At 55.9% G+C, this 20,947-nt stretch overlaps 1 protein-coding gene across 2 annotated transcripts in view; it reads right to left on the reverse strand.

Moving 5' to 3' along the window:
• MYO18B (myosin XVIIIB) overlaps nucleotides 1-20,947 on the reverse strand; it is a 225,154-nt gene that overhangs the window by 186,403 nt on the left and 17,804 nt on the right. For both annotated transcript variants that reach the window (XM_045843131.1, XM_045843139.1), the window contains exons 5-11: nucleotides 20,648-20,714; nucleotides 19,740-19,852; nucleotides 18,229-18,405; nucleotides 13,055-13,253; nucleotides 11,009-11,151; nucleotides 10,060-10,160; nucleotides 7,170-7,233 (exon numbers count right to left, since the gene is read on the reverse strand). In XM_045843131.1, the coding sequence (XP_045699087.1) occupies nucleotides 7,170-7,233; nucleotides 10,060-10,160; nucleotides 11,009-11,151; nucleotides 13,055-13,253; nucleotides 18,229-18,405; nucleotides 19,740-19,852; nucleotides 20,648-20,714 (864 nt within the window). The remainder of the gene's footprint in view (nucleotides 1-7,169; nucleotides 7,234-10,059; nucleotides 10,161-11,008; nucleotides 11,152-13,054; nucleotides 13,254-18,228; nucleotides 18,406-19,739; nucleotides 19,853-20,647; nucleotides 20,715-20,947) is intronic.

Raw genomic sequence — 20,947 nt, forward strand, 5'->3', positions numbered from 1 at the left:
AGAGGTACCAACGACAGCACTGAGGGGTGCCTAGGGCTGGGAGATTCCAGGGAGGAGGGGCAAGGAGCTGAATGGGAGGCTCAGAGGCTTCCTGGAAGAAGTGGCCTGTGAGGCAAACAAAAGGAGCAAGACGAGGTGGGTGCTGGGAAGGCAGGGAGGGTCTCCAAGCAAAGGGTAGGGGGCAGGGGTGGGAGGGGGGAGCGTGGTGCAGTGGGTGCCGAGGACCCTGCGGATGCTCACGTGGGCCTCTCCTGCAGAGTGGAGGGCGGTGGGCAACCACGGTTTGCAGCTGGGAGCTGCTCTCTGACGGAGCACGTGACCTCAGAGGTCTCCCTGGAGAAGGGACCGGCTGGCATCTGGGAGTCGTCTCCCCTGGTTGTAAGTGCAGTGTGGGTATAAACCAATCCTCTCTCTTCCAGGGCTGTGGTGGGCTCCCTGGTGTCTCTACAACCAACCAGCCCAGGGGGTTCCCGCCCCTCCACCCCCTGGATGGAGTCTGCCACAGGAGTAACACGCTGAACACTGATTTGGTTCCATGGCAGAAGAAACATGCAAGCCTGCAGAACGGGGTGAACCTCATGGAGGCCAGGGGGAGTGGGGAGCAGGGCAGGTGTCATCCAGGGCTGGGAGCTCCATTCCCAGTGACTCTGCCCCACGCTCAGAACTGACCAGTCCATACCGTCTCTGGGCACTGGGGAATCCATTTAAGCAGGGAGAAGAGAAAATGTTCATTGAGCATCTACTATGCTGTGCTAGGTGCCTTTGCCCTATTATGCAGGTGTGGGTCTGTCCGATGGACAGGGCAAGAAACTGGGGCTCAGAGAAGGCAAAGCACTGGCCCAAGGCCCCCACTCGAGAGAGGCAGAGTCACCAGCTGCCACATATTCTCCTGGGCCCCTATCCTAGGAACAGACCGAGGAGTTGGGTGATGCTGTGCCCATTCCACAGGTGGAAAAGCTGAGGCTAAGAGGAGGTAAGTGACCCAAGGGGGCACAGTGGGTCAGATCCCAGAAGACAAAGTCTTCAGCCAAGACACAAGACTGAGCCCTCTCTGAGCCTGGGTATTCTTCCCAAAAAACAGACGGGATAATAATGCTCTAGGGCCCATTCAGAGGATGAAGCACAGAAAGCTCCCAGCAGAGCCCCTGGCAGAAGCACATGACCCCCCACCCTGTTTAGAGACCTTTCCGGGGCTGACACCTGGGTCATAAAGAGTAAGTGCACCCGGGCCAGAGTCTGAAATGTGGCAGGCGGAAGCCAACTGCTGGGAGGCAAGGATGACGATCACTTTAAAAAAAAAACAAACACCCAGGCTATGTTGCAGAAAAATAAAGTGCAGAGAACAAGAAAATCATATGAAAGCTTTGTGATTTCAAACGGGCCTCGGGCCCCCAGCAGATCCCAAACAAGTTCCCTGTAAAAGCTGAGTGTGGCAGCAGGCAGGTGAGGGCGTGCTGCAGGGACCAGGAGGCACGACTGGCAGTCCAGCACCTCCCCAGAGGCCTCAGTGCTTCCACCCTGGGCCTGCGCTCTAGCTGACTGGCCCAAGCCCCACACCCTATGCCCCCACGCCCTCATCCTCTGCTCCACAGCCACACCGTACTCTGTGCTATCCCCCCCCCCACATTTACCTCGGTATCAGGTGCTCTGCATAGCAGGAATGGTGGCTGCACCGCACCTAACTTCACTCTTAGTCCAGGACCAGTTTGTTGTCACTTCCTCCAGGAAGCCTTCCCTGATACGCCCCTACCCTGCCAGCATACCCTCAGCCTACTTAGACATCTATTCAGGCACCTATCAGTCTGGCTTGGAATGATCTGCTTTTATGGCTATGGCAGCCCCCACTCACCTCCAAAATACAAGCCCTTTGTGGCAGAAGCCCAGCTGAGTTCTCTCTCTGTGCCAGTGCCCAGGGTGTGAGATCACTAAACATCCAGTGCGGAGTGAATGTCAATGAGCTGCCAGTTCATGTCCCCAAGCAAAAGCCACTGATGGTAGAGCATGTCCACCCACTGAGCCAGGCCCACGGTTCTGCCAATCCTGGGTTTGAAGGCTTTGGACTTCCAGGCTGGCTGAGGGATGACAGCCCCAAACCTTGTCATTAATCCCCTCCCCCAGGGCCACCGCCATGCCTGGCGAGAGCCCCAGCTTCCAGGACGCAGGCAGGGGCTCCAAAGAAAGCACGGGCACATCCCAGAGCCTAGGAAATGCCTTCAAAGCCACCAGCCATCAGTCAAAGCGTAATTAACGTAGCTCTGCCCTCCACAGTAGCAGAGCTTAGAAAACTGAAAAGACATGAGTTTGGCCAAGGTGTGGGGCGTGCTCCTTCATTCATTTGCTCACTCAGCAAAGCACTCAGTGTGCACCTGGCTCAGTGCTGGGCCTTGGATATTAAGCCGCAAACAGGACACAGAAGACCCCCCCAACCGTCCTCACAGACCTTAGGGTCGAGGGGAGACAGACTATAAGTACACAGTGTGATACGCAAGGAGAGACTGTTACCAAGGAGACCATACAACAAGGTCCTATGAGGAGGCCTCTCCTCGGACCTTGGACAGAAGACTTCACAGCCGGAGGTGGGAACGGCTGGCCAAGAGGGTGTAGAGCCTTTTGGAAAAGGACGACGTGAGGGAAGCAGCCCAGGGAATCACTGCTCTGCGGCCAACGGCCATTAAAAGTGTTGTGTGTGAGAGTTTCCGGGACGCGCAGGCCGCTCCAGGCTGCGGAGAACACCTGCGGCAGCCGCGCTGCGGGGACCTGCAGAAGGTCGCCCCGGGGCGGCCGCTGGGGCGGCCGCTGGCGCCTGGTTTGGGCTGTGTGAGTGTGAGTGTGTTTCGGCGTGGGTTTTGTCTGTATGCTTTTTTCTGATTTTTCCATAGAAGGAATTATTAAGTTGTTTAAAAGAAATGTTTTATCCAAAAAATAAACTAGGAGAGAAAAGAGATAAATAAAGCCAGTCAGAGAAAAAATGTGGCACGCACCGCCAAGAACTGCGGGCTGGGCTCGCCGGGGGCCACTCCGGCCTTGCTCCCCGCACCTGCCCCCACGCCGCTGTCCGGGATGATACTGAACAACAACAATAATTCTAAAAGCTGAGCTGGTGAAATTCCAGGCACGGTCTAGTACTTAACGGGCTTTACCTCGTTTCAGGCAAGGGCGACAATCACCAACCCAGTTTCACAAATGAGGAAACTGAGGCCCAGGGAAGTAAAGTCACTTTGCTCAAGGTCAGCCCGCCGAAGCGCCGGTACCGGGATTTGAACCTGGACATGACCATGTCAGACCCCAGAGCCCATTGCTTAACCACTGTCCTCAGTGAGTTTTCAGGGGACAATGCAAACAACTGTTACAGATGCCACAGAAGCAGAACCAAGCAGAGCCGGGGGACTGGCTGAGAGGGGGAGGAGCCGGGCTCGGCCAGAGAGGAATGTGGGTAATAGAACCGCCGGATAAAATGCAGGCATCTAGTTAACTTCCAGCTCCGACAAGCAATGGGTGAACTTTTAACAGAAGTAGACCCCCCACCAACTTCTTGTGCAGCAGGAGTGCTGGCCTCCCTGCACCTATCTGACTTCCGTAGTCCAGGTCCAGTGCATGCACACCTCCTCCAGGCAGCCTTCTCTGATATGACTCTAGCCCTGCAGGCCTGCCTATGCAATATTGGAAACATATGTATGCCAAAAATTATTTTACGCTTTTCTGAAATTCAAAGTTAAGTGGGCATCGGACATTTCCCCAGGTTTATTGAGTTATAATGGGCAAATCAAAGTTATGTATTTTTAAGCATGCAGTGGGATGCCCTCACACACATACAGGCTGTGAAATGATGGCCTCGATGAAGTTCATCAACACAACCCTCACCTCACACAGTGACCACTTTTGCGTGCGTGCCGCGGACCCTTAGGTCCTCCTCTCCCAGGCAAGTTCAAGTGGACAGTAAATACAGTACTACTAACTATAGTCACCTCGATAAAACCAGGTCAGATTTAAGAGAGTAAGTTCTGGGCACCCTGTATTTTTATTCGCTGAATTCGGCAACTTTGGGGACCTGTGCCCAGCAGCTCCCATCCTGGGGAGGCATTTCCTGGCCGCCAAATGCCATTACGGAGACTGTACCCAGACTGTCTGGGCCCGGAAAACTAGCCCAGCCTTGTGTCAAAAGCCAGCAAATTTTCAGACTGCATTTCTGTTGTTGGAAAGGAGAGAAAACTCTCTCTCTCAGTCCCTGGCAGGCAGCAGAAAGAGAACAAAGGAACGCCCTACCGATCCCCACAAATCAACCGGTCTGAAAAAGCACCACCCAGAAATACAGGAAAAAAAAAAAAAACTACTTCAAACGCCTCCTTGACAGGAGTCACACTGGGCCCGCTCCTGCGTGCAGGCTGAACAAACCAGCCAGGCAAACAGGTCCGGCCAGGGGAGCTCTGGGGGCCAGGCAGCCGCCCGCTCCCCCTCAAAAAGCAGAGGAAAGCAAGCCCGCTCCCCCTCAAAAAACAGAGGAAAGCAAACAGCAGCCGTCTTGCTGATGCTAATGGATGTGCTTGGCTAAAACTCATGAAGTGGAAGAGAATGCCCATGCTGGGGCAGCCTTTCATCCTCTCTGCCTCCAAGGTCAAGGTCTGGGCTCCTAACTCCCCGCCACCCGCTGCCTGATCCTGGGAAAGAAGGTATGAAGGAAAACATACTGCGGATTCCAACCCTCCCCCCCCCCAGTGAAGGGGGCATCAGGAAAGAGAAGAGTGCACCAGAATTTACAGATGGGGAGGTCGCATTGCCTCACTCTGTCCCACCCCACCCGCTGCAGCGACTCCACTGCAGTGGTTCTCAAACTGGGGTCCCTGGGCCAGACGCATCAGCCACACCTGAGACCTTGGGAGACATGCGTACTCTCAGGCCCGACCTCGGACCTACTGAATCAGCAAGTCTCTGTGGGTAGTGCCCCGCAGAGGGAGAGAGAGAGAGAGAGAGAGAGAGAGAGAGAGAGAGAGAGAGAGAGTGCTTTATTAAGGTCTAATTGACAGAGGATAAATGACTCATCTTTAAAACATACAGTCTGATAAGTTTTGCCAATGCACCTGGGAAACCATCACCACAATAAAGACAATGGACATCTCCATCCCCCCCGAAGTCCCCTCTTACAGTCCTTTCTCCCCTCCACCTGCCAGCCCCCCGATCTCAGGCAACCACCGACCTCTCCTCTGGCTTCCTGGGGCTCACACACACAATCACACAGTATTCTGTTTCCTCCAAGATTCGTCACTCAGCAAAGCTACTTCCTGAGCCACTGTGTTCTCGGATGTATCACTGGTGCACGCGTTTCCTACTGTCTTTGTGGATGTTTCACAGTGTGTGCATCCATTCACTGGTTAATAGACGTTCTGGTAGTTTCCGGGTGTTGGCTGCTATCCATAAAACCGCTGTGGTTTCACGCACAAGTTTTCGGGACAGACATACAGTGTCGCTCCTCCGCTGGGAGTGGGAGAGTGTGTCATGTGGGAGGTGGAATGTTGAGCTTTTTCAAGAAATTGTTTTGCAAAACGACTGTCCTATTTTACACTGCCGCCAGGAGTCACCCCCAGTTCTCACCAGCCCTCGGTGTGGTGGACCCTGTCGAGTGCAGACAGCCTAGTGACGATGTATTTTCCCTGTGGCTTCGGCTTGAACGTCTCTGACGCCTGGTGATGCGGGGGGTGCGTCCCTGCGCTCACCGGCCATCCGTATAGCTTTTGGGTGCAGTGTTGTGTTAAAATCTTTTGCCCATCTTTTTCACAGGGTTGTTTTATCTATAATTTCGAAAGACATTTATGCATTCTGGATTCAAAGACTTCATCAGGTGTACGATTTGCAAATATTTTTTTTTCTCCCAGTCTGTGGCATGTATTGTTATCACAACAGTGAATTTCAAAGAACAGAAGTTCTTGATTTTGATCAAGGACAATTTCTCAGTTTGTTGTCTTACAGACTGTGCCTTGGCGTCACATCTAATAATCTTTATGTCATCCGAGGTTACAGAAATTTTTCTCCCATTTTTTCTAGAAATATTATGGTTTTAAGTTTTGCATTTAGGTCTATGATCTTTTTTTTGTTGTTGTTAACTTTTATATATGATATGAGGTTGTAGATTGAACTACTTCTTTTTTCTTTTCTTTTTTTTTTTTTTTGCATGAGGATATCCCAGTATCTCAGCAATGTCTGTTTCCCAGACACAGGTGTTTGGGGAAAGGCTCCGGTGTGGAAATTACGCGAGCTCCTTTACCTGGTAAACTCCTCCTCATCCTTCAAAACCCAGGCCAAATGTCCCCTTGGCTAAGAAGCTTCCCCTGACAGAAGCCAAGTAGCTCTTTCTATCAACTGTCCCCTGGTCACCACAGCGTCTCGGGCAACTTCTGGCACGTTCCTGCCCCACATTCCTGCATTAATTGTCGTGTCTGTCTCTCCTGCTAGAGCAAAGATTCATGTTTGAGGACCACAATCCCAGCACCTAGCACAGGCCTGCTGTATTGGGGGGGTTGGTGAGGGTAACTCAGAAAACAATTGTCCAAACATAAACAAATGAGTAAAAGCATAAACAAACAAGTGAACCAAATTTGCTTTTTTAAGCAATTGAATGCTGTCTCTCTGGTCCCAGTCACAGGTCCCAGCTTCCAGGAAGCCATGTCTGACTGCACCTACCCACATTACGCATCGGTAAGGTGTTTTAGGAGTGCCTGATCGATTGACTGATTAATTGATTGATGTAGGCCAAGCCCTGTGCTAAGCACTGGGTGCACATCATTTCATTTCATCCATTTAACGCCACGAGGCTGATCCAGCTACTGTGGTTACTTTAGCAAAGAGGATGCAGGTGTTCAGAGAGGTGCGGTGCTGCGCCTAAGGCCACGTATCTAATAACCAATGGAGCTGGGGTTGGAGCCCAGACAGCCTGTCACCAGAGCCCACGCGCTTGCCTTTGCGTGCGCCCCTCCTGGTTCTTTATTTGTGCGTCTCATTTCCTGACAAGCCCAGCCCCTACAAGGCACCCGCTCTCCCCACACAGGACCAGCCCTTGCCCACTGCAAACCCAGGTGGCAGGGGAGATGAGTCACAGAGAAGATCTCTCCATCGCCCTCCCATCCTGGCCCTGGGTCACAGGCACCCCCACACACACCCCAGGGGGACCTCCTCCTTACCTTGGACCACACGCCCATGCCGAAGGAGCTGCTGTCTGCCATCTGGTGCAGGTACAGCTCTGTCCTAGAAGCAGAGAAGCGGTGGGTGGTAAGGGGCAGGTGGTCCTCATGGTGTGGAGGTCCTCACAAAGCCTCAGGAGGTCCCAGTGTCTGCCCCGACCCAAACCCCACCCCTCGAATATTCCTCACTCACTGCCCTCACTCGGCCCCTCCTAAGTGCTAGGAAGCCCTGGAAAACAAAGAGTTACGAGCTTAAACCATGGCAGCAGGCTCTGGCTCCAGGTCTCCTGCTAGCTGGGCGTGTGAACTGGCTCAAGGATACTTTCAGAAGACGGGTCAGCTCAGCCCTGGTCGGCTCAGCCCTTGCCATATGCTCAATTCTGAGATTAGGCACAGTAGCCCCACCCAACAGATGCGAATAGTGTTCCCCTGATACAGGTGACAAAGGAGGGGCACTCAGAGTGGACACCCTGTCCACATGGCTAGCAACGGAGAGCTATCCTGCCACCCAGGCCCTCCCCTGGCCTCTGCCATCACCCTGGGAAGTGGCATGATGCTTAAGGCCCCTTCTGGTTCCTTAAGAGGGCCGCCTGAAGGTGGGCTGCCCCACCCCCAGACCTGAAGAATGCAAGCAAAGGAGGAGGTGGAGCCCAGCCTCAGACCCCCAAAACCCCCGTGGGGGCTCGTTTTCATTCCTGGGAAGTGGAGCTCACACCAGTCCCCAGCCAGTTTCTCCAGGCCTGGGTCCTTTAGTGCCTTCTCCGCTAGATCTCAGCCAGCCCCCCACCCTAGCCTCTGTCTCACACCCAGGACAGACCCTTGTCAGAAAGACTTTGAGTCTGCCCTGGCTGGCATAGCTCAGTGGATTGAGCGCGGGCTGGGAACCAAAGTGTCCCAGGATCGATTCCCAGCCAGGGTACATTCCTGGGTTGCAGGCCATAACCCCCAGCAACCACACATTGATGTTTCTCTCTCTCTCTCTCTCCCCCCTACCTCCCTTCCCTCTCTAAAAATAAATAAATAAAATATTAAAAAAAAAAGTGTCCCTTAAAAAAAGAAAAGAAAAAAAGAAAGACTTTGAGTCCAATCCCAGCCCTACCAGCTAGCAGGTAAGATAGTTCTCTCTTTAACTCACCTGTAAATAGGCATTCGACCACTTGCCTCACGGGGTTAAATGAGATATTATATATAAACTCCCACGCCAGTCTGGCACAGAGCAGGTGCTCAGCATTTGTTTCCCTTGCACTTGACCTGATCCGTGTTCCATTAGTTGGAAGTTCACCTTGACAAATAATGAAGGAGCATCTACCCAGTGCCAAGCCCTATGCTGATGCGGGGGAGGAGGAGAGGAGTAAGGCAGGGCCCCCAATTGAAAGAGCTCATGTCGGTCTGGTGAGGAAGGGAGACAGACAGCACACCCCAGTGACGAACCAGAATAGTAGACAGGAGAAACCGGGGGAGCAGGAATCAGGCAACACTGCTCTAAAGAAGGGATTTAGAGCAGGGTTTTGAAGGATGAATAGGAATTTGCCACATGACCCCATGGGACAAGGGGAGAATATTTGTGGAAGTGGAAGCCAGTTTTTGTCCTTTGGAAGCTTCACTGTGGATGAGGGAACAGCCCAGCAGTGACAGAGGCAAGACAGGGAGATGGCCTGGGGCAGGGCGTCACTAGAGAGCCCCCTGGTGTGGCCCCAGCCTCCTGAAGGGCCTGAGTTGTTCCAGGCACTTTTCTCCACCCTTCCAAGGCCTCTGAAACTCATCTGGGCAGCCCCATCTCTCAGACACAGCTTTGTCCTGGCTCCCAAGGACGCCGGTCTCACCCGGGTCAGGCCCTCTGACTCACAGCTCCCTGGGCCGGGCCAGGCCAGGCGTGGAGGCCTGGGATCCTCTGCCAGCAGTAGCCAGCCCTGTCCTGCCTGTGCGCATTGCATGGGGGGCTCCTTCCGGGCAATCGCGCCAGGCCCAGAACCGCGCTCTGTGCAGGGGCCCGGAACTGACAACCCCAACTCGGGGGTCGCCAGGGAGATGGGCCTGCCCTTCCGTGTCCTGAGAGACGAGGAAATGGAGGCCCCAGAGGTGAAACCTCTCACCTCTCACCTGAAGCCATGAGCCGCAGGAGAGGGTTCAAACTCCATGGGCAGAGTTTACATATATATCCTACTTTCCCATGTTGCACCCCTACTAAGTGCCACACACAGTGACTGCTACCTTGACATGGGATCTGGCTCAAACACCCACAGGCTGGCACTAGTAGGCACCCATTCTGCAGAAAGGGAAACTGAGGTTCAGAGAGGACCACACAGGGCAGAGGCCGGATGTAAACACATATCCCTCAGACTCTAAAGTCAGACCTTTGCAGACATACCTGTCAGGACCTGAAGGTGGGGAGGGGTCCCCCAGGACACCCTCCAAGATGAGTCTCACCTGGCCGCCCTGTGGGCTGTTCCACCCAGTGCCCCCCCCCCGCCCTGCTCGAGGGTTTTACCCACTTCAGGCAAACCTTCAAGTGTACTTAAGGCCCCCACAAATTCAGAAACTTCTAGAATACATGGGGTCTGCTCTGCCTGCCCTCCCATGCTGCCGTCAGCCCTGTACGGACACGCCAGCACTGCATCAGAGGGCCCCCCGCCCCCAGCGTTTATAAAGAGCTATCTGTGGACTAAATCACTTAATCCCGTAAGGTCAGCCAAGGCACTGTTTTCACTTTACAGTGGGGGGAGGGGGGAAAATGAGGTTCAGAGTGGGTGACACGTAGCCCAGGCCGCCCAGCCTGGGAGCGGGGCTGCTGCCTCTCAGCTCTGGGCAGAGCTCAGGCTGGGCCCTGGGGAGGGGGTGGTGCCCTTTGAATGACTGCCCCGGGCTGTCCCTGTCTGTCCCACCCCCTCACCTGAGATCCGGGTCCAGTCCCGCCAGCATCTGGGAGAAGACCTCGAAGTTGCCTTCCCCTTCTGGCTGCCGTGCCACGCGGCTCTTCTCCAAAAGCATCGTCTGCGAGGGGAGGGGATGGGCACCGGATCAGCGCTGGGCTGCCTCGGCCTCGTGCCTGGCGCCCAGCTACCCGGAGGCCCCGATCGGGCGCCTCACCCCGGCCCACCCTTTGAGGATACATCTCGGGTCCAAACTCTGCTGGACACTTTCCTACCAAAACTCATCAGCCCCTCCCCTCGCTAATTCAGAGTCCACCGCGGGTCTCCGCTAATGCAACAGACTCCTTCCGACGAAGGGGTCCGAGGGGAGGAGCCATGACGACCTGGAGCCGCCCTCCGACACATTCTTGTGCCACGGAGGCCTTCACTAAGCCACGTGGCCGTGAGTGGTGGGGCTTCGGGGTCAGGGTGGGCATGGGTAAGTTTTCCTCAAGTCTGCATACCATCCCAGCTGCACATACGAACGACGTTTCTGACCCCCTGAGCCTGTGTTCTGTTCAAACGGAATGCTGGAAGGGCGGGGGTAGGAGGGACGGGGCGATTCGGGGGCGGGAGCCGGCAGGCACGTGTTTGCCACACACCGCCCATCAGGAAGGCTGGCAAGCGACTATTTCATTTCAGCTTGTGCTTCTGAGACCCGACTAATGAGTGGCTGGATTATATATTATTCATGAATACTTCATCTCCGTGACATTCTCTGGTGCAAACTGGCCCGCTTGCTCTAGGAGGGGACTTTCTGGGCCTCGGAGTGAGGTGGGGAGGAGCTGGCAGAGGCTGGGGGGGGGGGACTAGGACCATGTAGACACCTCCCGGGGTCCCAGGAGGCGTTGGCTCTGCTCAGCTGCCCAGCAGGGCTGGGGATCCTGCAGCCCCAAGGGAGACCCTTTCCCTTCCCCCCAGAGGCCTCACCTGGAGCTGAGCAGCCGTGACTCGGCCTGTGGCACTGAAGTCCAGTGACATCAGCATGGTGAACCGGGTGGCACTGCGGCTATGGCCAGTGGACACGGAGCCAAAGGCCCGGAGGACAGTGAAGGTGGCTCGAATCTTCTCCACTGTGGGGGCATGGGGCAGAACGTCACCTACAGCCTGGGTGCTGCCACTCCCACCTGTCACAGGGCCACCTTTTTCCCAGGCCCCAGGCCCAGGCAGGCTCCTTGCCACCTCCTCAACTCAACTCCAAACCACACACATTTCAATGTCAGTCACATCCTGGCTGCAAGCAGCGGTGCAGGGAGACTAAGACTGAATCACGAAGGGATTGCAGATCTGGGTGACAGGGGCTTCCCTGAGGCCCCCAGGCCTGATGAAGCCTAGGGAGACAGCAGGGCACTGGGATCCTCAGACCTGCTCTTAGGGACCACCCTCCCCACCACAGCAGGCTCAAAAAGCCCTGCAGCCTTCCCACAACTATTCATTGAGAACCTACTATGCATCAGGGGTTGGGGTAGGCTCCTGGATACAGCCTAGCCTGACTCCCACCCTCAGACACACTCACTCACAGCAGCACTACATTTTGGGAAAGCAAAGACTGGCACCTCTCCCTGCTGTATCCCCAGCTCCCACCATGCACCGGGTGCAGAGCAGGTGACCAGCAGAGCCCTGGACTAGCCCCAGCGGAACAGCAGCAGCTCACAGCGGTTCAGCAGGTGTGAATAGGCTCCACCCTTTGCTAGTCACATGACTTGGAGCAAATTAATTAACCTCCCTGTGGCTCCGTTACCCCATCTATAACACTGGGAATGGAAATGTTATAGTGCCCACCTCATGCAGTTGTCATGAGGACTGGAAGATTTAACGAAGCCAAGTGCTTAGAACGAGTGGGCTCCAAATGCGGTTAGTATTGTTAGTATCATATTTATTACAGCTGGAACAGCAACGTTCGAGCACATGTATTCTCGGCAGGGAGAAGGAATATCGCCCCCGAGGGAGCAGAAATTGCTTCTGGGATGGTGGGAATTTCACCTTCTTATGTGCAGAGCTCAGACATACGTGTATAAACAGATCGTGGTATGTCTATGGCATTAAAATTTTATGGTGGGGAGATGACTCGGGGGTACAGTGTTGAAAAAGACTCCCTGAAGGAGGCAAAAGGAAAAACTAAAATTAAAACCCCACAGAGCGCAGTGGCCCAGGGGTTACAGCTCCCGAGCCAGACTCTGCCTCGGACGTGGCGGCTGTGTGGCCTCGGACGAGCCCGTCAGTTTCTCTGAGCCTTAACGTCCCCGTCTGCAAAATTTAAATCAATAGTAGATACCCTATAGAGCTGTTCTAAGTAATGAGTGAGTTTGGATCCTTGGAATAAGGCCTGGCACCCACACCCTCTGCCGGTGTAGACGGCCATCATTGCTAGCACCGTAATTATTAGTGCGAGGTGGCACTCTGTAAGGCCAAGTTCAGACCTCATTCCCCAGGCAGCCCCTTCCCCTCTCCACGCCCCTGCCAGTTCTCCCGCAGGCAGCGCTGCCTATGCTTTGGGCAGAGCACTCCCGCTTGGCGTGCAGGAGCAGCTCGGTTGCCCTCTGGTTGTCCACTCCTCCAGCACAGCGGCCACGCCCTCCGTCTCTAGTAGCAGGTCCTGTGTATGGCTGCATGGGCCGTGCACTGCACGAGGGCCCCGCATCACAGGGGCACAGTATCAGCGCCGCAGCGTCATAGGTTTGTGTACTTAGTAGGACGGTTTTCTAGAGCACGGCAGTGGAACATTCCCTTCTAACAATGTCAACAAATGATGTTGCTCCGTTCGTGGCTGGGATGTCTTGAGGAAGGAGTACCTTTCTCTAATTTGCACAGAGGCATCCGGTGGACTGGGGTGGCCCTGCCCAGCAGCCAGTGTGGGGTCTGCGGACATGCTGAGTGAAGGCGAGGTGAGTGGCTATGAGGAGGAACAGCCCAGCACCCTCTCCAGCTCTTCCTCTCCCCGAAACGCTACTACATGTCACCTGGAGACCACTGTACCTGAGACACTGCCATCCACACTGCCTGCCATCCCCACCAGGTGCTCCAGGACCTGCTCGCAGCAGGTGGTCTTCCCAGCGCCGCTTCGGCCCAGGGCCACGATGCTCTGGTCTCTCCGCTGGCTCAGCAGTGCCCAGTATGCCCGCTGGGCCAGAGAGGTGACATGGGCAGGCAGGCCATCCCGGCGACCCTTGGGCACCTGCAGGAAGATGCCAGGCATCAGCCTTCCCACCCCAGCTGTGCCCAGGGAGCACCCCAAGACAGTGCCCACTCCAGCCTCGAGTCCACATGCATGTCCACCCACCCGCTCCACCCTCATCAGAGAGGTCTCGCATCTTCCGGGGAAGAGCCCAGCCTAAGCAGCTGGTCCTGTGCCTGGCGCACCGTGACCGCCTGGGCATCCAGGGGCCTGACTCTGATCCTGGGTCTCCTCTTCAGCTCCTGGGAGGCTTGACCTAGAGTTGCATTAGCTCCTGCGGCTCATCTCACTCACTACTTAAATTATTGGATAGTACCTGCCTGGAATGAAGCAGCTGGATTAAATGGCACAATCGATTAGTGATGCCTGCCACAGAAACAGAATGGGACACGGGGGTGCATGTGCTATGGACTTGCCATAACACCTTCAGGTAACACCTGAAGTCCCTTTCACTTCATTCATTCATCCACTTATTCATTATTCACTCAATGAGAAAAAAAATTGTTGAGTGTCTACTAGGCAGCACACACAGTCCCAGGCACTGGGGGCACACACACAAAAATAAAAGGCGTCTCTGCCAACCGTGAGCAGACACCATTATACACTTGCAGAATGGCTTAAAACTGGAGTTCTCCTGCAGTGCTGGTGGGATGCCGAGTCACAGGGTCAGTCTGGGAAACTGGCCGTTCCCCACGCAGAGAGATGTGCACACATTACAGAACCCTGCAGTCCCACGCCCAGGGATTCACCCAAGAGAAACTAATATTTAGGTTCGCAAGGGAAACTCTGTGTCACTGATTATACTGAAAATATATTCAAGATCTCCAGAAACAACCCACATGTCTTCAACTAGTGAACTAGGGTAACCAACCATCCTGGTCTTAGCATTCCCACATCCTGTCCTGGCCCCGTGTATCATTTGGTTAAAGCATCATTCTGATACGCCGAGGTTGTAGGTTCGATCCCCGGTGAGGGCACGTACAAGAAGAAACCAGTGAATGCATAAATAAGTGGAACAACAAGTCGATGTTTCTCTTTCTCTCTCTCTCAAATAATAAAAAGGAATTTTCAGTTTTAAAGATTAAAAAAGGAAAGTCTCGTGCTCTGGAAAACCCCTGTGTCCTCAGGACACCGGGACCCCCCACGAATGGAGAGAGAAGCCAGCACAATACAGTCCAATGAAATAAAGGAGCACGCAGCTGAGAAATGCAACAACAGAGGAGAGTCACAGATGCAGGTGCTGGGAGGGAACAGCCGGTGCACACGCCCACAGCCTGTACGGCTCCGTTCACGTGACTTCCCAGGAAAGGGCGGTTACTACAGAAAGACTGCCGAGGGCAGGGCCCGCGGGAGGGAAAGACCACCAAGTGTCTGGAGGACCTTTGGGGGCCATGGAACTGGCCTGGAATTGGTGGCGGAGGCGGTTACACGCCTGCACGTGTTTGTGCGAATCTCACCAGAACAACAACGATTCTAACTGCATGTGAATTCCACCTGAACAAACCTGACTTTGAAAACAATGACAACAAAAGTCCTGCCCGTGGAGCTTGCTCTCTGTTGGGCAGAGACTGACGATAAACAGAACGAATAAATCACATCAAACGGGAATCGGTTGAAGGCCAGGAGCCGGGATGAGATCGCCGAGGGAATGAACGGGTGTCTGAGGAGGAGGAAGGAGGCGTGGGACAGACCCTGGGCGTGGAGAGGGCAGCCGGGACCAGCACAGGAGGCCTCACTTACAACTGGAATCTAATGAACAAAATACGCTAAGGAGGAAACTAAAGCCAGAGGCAAAGACACAGGGAGCAGACTGGCAGCTGGCTGTAGGAGAGGGGAGAAAGGGGCGGACGGTGAAGGGAAGGGGAGCGTGTGGGAATGACGCACGGACACGGACAACAGAGGGCGCTGACTGAGGGAGAGAGGGGTGGGCTGGGTGGAGGGGGCCAGGGGAAAAATTGGGGAAACTGTAATAGAATAAATAATAAAAATGCAAAATGCAAAAAAATAAAATGGATTTAGGGTAGGCAAAAAGAAAAAGAAAAGAAAGGGAGGCTGAGGAGGGCCAGCGGGACAGAAGGAAAACCAGGAGAGAGGAGTCCTGGAGCGAAGGAAGAGAGGAGGGGACTGGCTGTCAGATGCTGCTGGTGGTCACCTTGGCCAGGTGGCTCTACTGGTTGGAGCACTGTCCCATGCACCAAAGGGTTGCAGGTTCAATCCCCGGTCAGGACACATACCTAGGTTGCGGTCTGGTCCCTGGTCAGGGAGCTTACAGCAACCAATCGATGTTTCACACAGTGATGTTTCTCTCTCTCTCTCCCTTCCTCTCTCTCTAGAATCAGTAAATATACCCTTGGGTGAGGATTTTAAAAAAATATGCTGCTAAAGGTCAAGTCAGAGAAGACAGGAGCAGGGACCACAGGACCTGGCAGCCTGAAGCTAGTCGGTGACCTTCACAAAAGTCTGCTTTGCATAGCCTTCAGGGAACAGGGAAGAGGCTGCGGTGGGGACTGGAAGGCAAGTGGAAGGGCACCAGAGGGAGCTGGAGCGGGCCAGCTGGAACAGGACGGGGCGGGGGGGGGGGGCCCCCCCGCGGGAGCCTGCCATGCGAAGTGGGCGTGTCCTCATCTGCCTTGGTGCAGGGAGGGGGGGTAGGGGGAGGCACAAATCCCAATGGGGCTGAAGGTGATCCAGTCCGCCGCCGTTGGCCTTGTGCCCCCAAACCCCTAGGAAGAGTAACGAATCCCTGTTCCGGGCTCAGCAGGACCCCACAGCCGGCAAAAGTGGGACAAGCCCCCACCACCCACAGAGCCAGAGGTCCTCAGGCAGACAAAGGGGCCTAGGGCCTGAGGCCTGAATGAACCCCCTCCCCGTCTGGAAACGCTGGAGTTCAAGGGACAGGCCACCTCAACCACTGCTCCCTCGGGCTCACTGCCTTGACGGTAGAAGGGAGATTTCTGCAGGTCCAGGCTGCTGTGTACACACACAGGTGCATGCACACAGGCCCTTGCATTTGGGCGTGAGCACCCTTGCGTGCTTGCACACAGGCGTGCTCACAGGCACGAGGCCCCACACCCACAGGCAGGCCCCTGTACACCTGACAAGGTCACACCCACGCTCATACCCATGAGGAGCTGCACCCCCACCCCAGCTTCCAGCCTCCAGGTGGGCCCCAGTGACAGAGACCCCAGCACTGGCTCCTCCTACCTCACCCAGACCACCTTCTAGGTGGCCCTGTCCCAGCCTCATCACAGGTCTATGCTCCCACCTGGTGGCCATTTGTGGAATCAGACGGGACTCAGACAAAACACAGAAGGTGGTGGGTTTGGGGGTGGGGGGCTGATGGCTGGAGGGAAGGGCGGGGCACTGGGTGAAGAGTGTAGGGGAATCAGGGGCCCCAGGGGCACAAAGGTATCTCAAGACTCAAATGCCTCTTTAATAGGACGGGGCCCAGGGCCTGCACCTTTAGGCCCTCCGGCCTAGGTTCTGAGGTGGACGCCTCCGGGCCTGGGTGGCCGTCCCCGAGAGCCCGAGAGGATGGGCTTGCCTCAGGGGTCTGCACGAAACATCCCTCCCAGGGCTCCGAAGGAGCCCGCGGAGCCCCTGGGCCGCAGGAGCAGAAGCACAGTCCTCAGGGCAAGCGGGGAGTGCACCCGCCCAGCTGTCACTCACCGGGCCCAGGCCACGGGCGCGGGGCTGAGAAGCGGCCTGAGAAGCAACCGGAGGGGTGGAGCGGGGTGTCCTGAAGAAGTCTGGGAGAGGGCTGCAGGGCTACTGTCCCCTCTACCATGGACTTAGCGTGTGCCGTGGGACTCTGGAGGGCGTTCCCCCCACCCCAGTGACAGGCAAGGAAACCAGGACCAGAGCGGCGTGGAGGCCTCAACCACCTGTGTGAGCGCATGTGCTGGAGGCCTGGCCTCCCTAGACCACCAAGTCGTCAGGGCAGCACCCAGGTAACATGTCTGACCTTGAACCGGGTCCCTGCCTTCACCTTTGCCCCCTTCCAGCTACCCCCCACCCAGCCACCAAAGGCCTGTTCTTACAGCATAAGTCAGACCATGCCACTGCTCCGCCAAAAATCTCCATCAGGCTCAGGGTAAACGCCAGGTCATTCATTATGCCCATGCACCCGTAACCCCACGTCGGCCCCTGCCTCTCCCCGCCTCCACACTGCACTGCTCCGCCTGCATCATCTGTACGATTCCTGGCCTGTCTTCTCCACTAGAACGGAAGCTCCATGGGGCAAGCTCATTGTCCATCTCCTTCCCTGCTCTTTCCTCCGTGCCTGGCACGCAGGAGACCTCCATCAGTAGCCCTCGGATGAATGAGCCTGGCTCTGACTCTTCGGTCGTGGCTGCCGGCCTTCCCACAAGGTGGCGCTGAGAGCTTCCCTTTGCTTCCACTGTCTTGACAAAAACCAGCCATTTCTACGCTTCCCAGGAAAAATAACCACAAGCAGAACCGAGGCTTCTGTTTCCTGACTTATGTGGGTGTTCAGGACTCCCCAGACCAGCATGGGGTTCAGAGCACCGAGAAGCTGGCAGCCTGCGTTTTATCCCAGCTGCTCCGCCCTCTGAGTGTAATAGTCCAGCAGCTGGCCCAACCGGTCCCCATCTGTAAAATGGGGTCATAATGGCGCCTGTCTTTTCAGGTCGGGGTGGGGGGATGAGAATTAATTGAGATACTATGTGCCTGAAGCAGTGCCTGGTACAAAGCTGACACTCACTCAATATTGTCTCTCATCGTTAGTATCGTCTTTAATGCTCATCCTTCCCCTCAGAGGAGGGGGGTCGCGTGGCCCTTCACGGCCCACGGTGCTCACGATGCCCCCGCATCTCATGCCTGGCAAGACGCTGCCCCCAGACAGGCCCGTGGGGGCTTTCTCTGGCTGCCCTGCTCTGCGCTGAGGTGCAGAGGGACCCCCCACCCCATCCCCCCGGGCCTGTCCCAGTCCCCCTTGCCCAGGTTGCCCCCTCACCTTGCCTGCAGAGGGCGCCGGCGGCCCCCGGGGCTGGAGGACGATCAGGTCTGGGCCCGTGAAGGTGTGCGGCTGCTGAGCCCGGTAGCGGTGCAGAAGCGTGTGCAGGACACTGGATTCGTTGACGCTGACCAGGGAGGCCAGGTCCTCGGCCTGGTCCAGCTCAGGGGGGTTGGCCTGCGGACCATCACAGAGTGGCCCGTGGCTCCTCAGGCCCCCATACCGCCACCACTCCCCTATACACACAGCCCCGCCCCCGCCCCCCGCCCCCGGAGAGCCCTGTGCCACAGACCAGGACAGAACGAGAGGGCTCTGCAGACAGGGTCACACAGTCCTACGTGTGGGACAGCGCACCCCTCTCCTTCGCCCGTGGTGTTGTGGCCTGGGAGCCACCCCTCTGTTCACACAGGTCCCCCCTTCCTCCGCTCATTGTACAGTGAGGGGAGATGCTCAGAACAGAGACGCGGCAAGATCAGAGTGTCTCCTGCATCTCAAACACCCCCCAAAACAGGTGGTGTTCCCAAGCCAGGCACTGTTCTCCGATGTTTCCTGCGCCCCTGAGTCCCCCCTGGGGGGGAGCACGGCGTGTCCCCTGTGACGCTCGGGGACAGAGGCCACCAGCTGAACTGCCCCACTTCTGACAGCCCCTCGTGCGTGGAGCCCTTGGAAATATGCCCGGGCCCTTCTGGAAGCAAGGAAGACCGCAGCTTCTCCTTGGGGCATCCGTTCTAAAAGCTTCCGAACCATTCTTTCCAGCTTCAGGGGGATTTCTGGGCCCAGTGCTCTGGGGTCTGCAAGCCCGAGCTCTCCTGCGGGTCAGTCTTTCCTCGGAGAACACGGGCCCCCTGCAAACTCCCAACGCCACGGGGAACAGGGGGCCTGGCGTGGGCGGAGGAGAGCGGAGAGGAATGGAGAGGATCGAGGCCCACATGGGGCTCCTGGAGGAAACTCTTTCTTGATTAGCAGAAGCTTTGAGTGGTGGAAAGGGGTCAGAAGACCCCCCTTTTCTATCATTATACTCTGACCCTCAAATAGATTTATGGTGCACCAAAAAAAATGATGCAAAACAACTGAAAAAGCAAAACCACAAGAATGCTTGATACCTAAAATATACGCCATTATACCCTATGCTATGGTTGATGGCAAACAGCACATTTGGCTCTTGAGTTCCCTAGCAGCCAGAGTGAAAAGGGAAACATGCTTTGTAGCACAATTTGCAATGTTCATAAAAAGAAAAGCAATCACTTTCTTGGGTCAAGCCAAACAATGATCAGTCCCAGGACCTAACAAACATGCCTCCTAATGTGTCTTCATAAAAGGGACACTGCGGGACAGAATAACACTGACCCCCTAACAATATACCTCCAGCAGAGCAATGACTTCAGGGTTATCTTCCCTATAACTCCCTCTGGGGCATCGAGCCAAAGTAGTCCCTGCAGTCAGGGACAAGGACATCCCCGGCATGCGGGGGCAGGGAAGTGTGGGGCAGGCAGGGAGCTGCGGGGGCTCACCCGATGAACATGCTCTTCATCCACCTCGGTGACGGTTTTGTCGGCATCGATGCAAAGTCGCACCCTTCCCGCCGGCAGGTCGGCTGTCCCCTCATCTGGCTTAAGCACCGTTGCTGGTGGAAAGCCAGGGCCGGAGAGGAGGAAAGAGGGGAGGGGAGGGAGGAGAGACAGATAGGTCTGAGCCAGGCAAAGGAGCTGGCGAGGGAGCTGGCAAGGGGGCTGGGACGGGTCAGAGAGGGACAGTCTCCTCTCCCAGTGCAGTCTATTCACACGGAGGGCTCTGAATTGTGACCCCAAGCCCTTTAAGGACGGAGGCTGGGTCCCACTCCCCTTGGGCTGTTATCAGCTGGCACAGAGCAGGAGCCCAGATGGTGGGGTGCACCACCTACCTCATACCTGGACCTGGGAGGGCAGAGAACGGCCTAGGAGCTGCCATCCCCCTCCAGTCCCCACGACAGACCCCTCCCTGACGGAGAATCGCTCTCCCCAGCGGCATTCTGACTGGGACTCAGTATCGCTTCTGCCCGGTTGAGTGTGGTCACAGCTAATCCACAAAACCAGGCTGGGAGATGGAACCTATTTGCCCACCTGTGCTAGACTCTAAGCACCCCAAAGAACCCTGCGGGAGCCAAACCAGGCTCATTACATTAAAGAATTCATTGAATAATTAATTACCAGGGCTCACGCAGCTTTGAAAACAGACCTGGTAGACCAGCTGCCCAGAGTGAAAGGGCTATTCCCACCCGGAAGGGCGGCCACGCCCCGTCCTGATCTCAGTGGCTCCTCGCTGCTCCCCTTCCCCACAGACTGAGATGGGGGCCTGGGAAACCCCGCTGCCAGCAGAAGGGGGCACCAGAGGAACAGACTCAGACACCCCCAGCCCCAGATGTACGGAAGCCCCTGATTACCAAGAGTAAAGCCATCCTTCCGAACCAGCCAGACTTTCTCTGCCTCGTACCATCTGTCCTCGGGAGCCTGAGAGCAAAGGTCACACAAATTAACCCAGGGAGACACTGCCCTCTCCCCACCCCCATGCACGTGAGGGGCAAAGCCTTATGTAAGAGTTTGTCAGTGGGTTCTGGGACCACCTAAACCAGAATCTACAAGGTGGGGACAGGGAGGGTGTTGCTTATTTAAATGCCGATGGCTTCGCCCCACCCCTGGCCTTTTGAATGGAAGCTCCAAGGGGGGCCCTGGGACTCTCTGCC

The sequence above is a fragment of the Phyllostomus hastatus genome, unplaced genomic scaffold, assembly GCF_019186645.2.
Source record: "Phyllostomus hastatus isolate PE091 unplaced genomic scaffold, TTU_PhHast_1.1 phas_contig_1162, whole genome shotgun sequence".
Classification (NCBI taxonomy): Eukaryota; Metazoa; Chordata; class Mammalia; order Chiroptera; family Phyllostomidae; genus Phyllostomus; species Phyllostomus hastatus.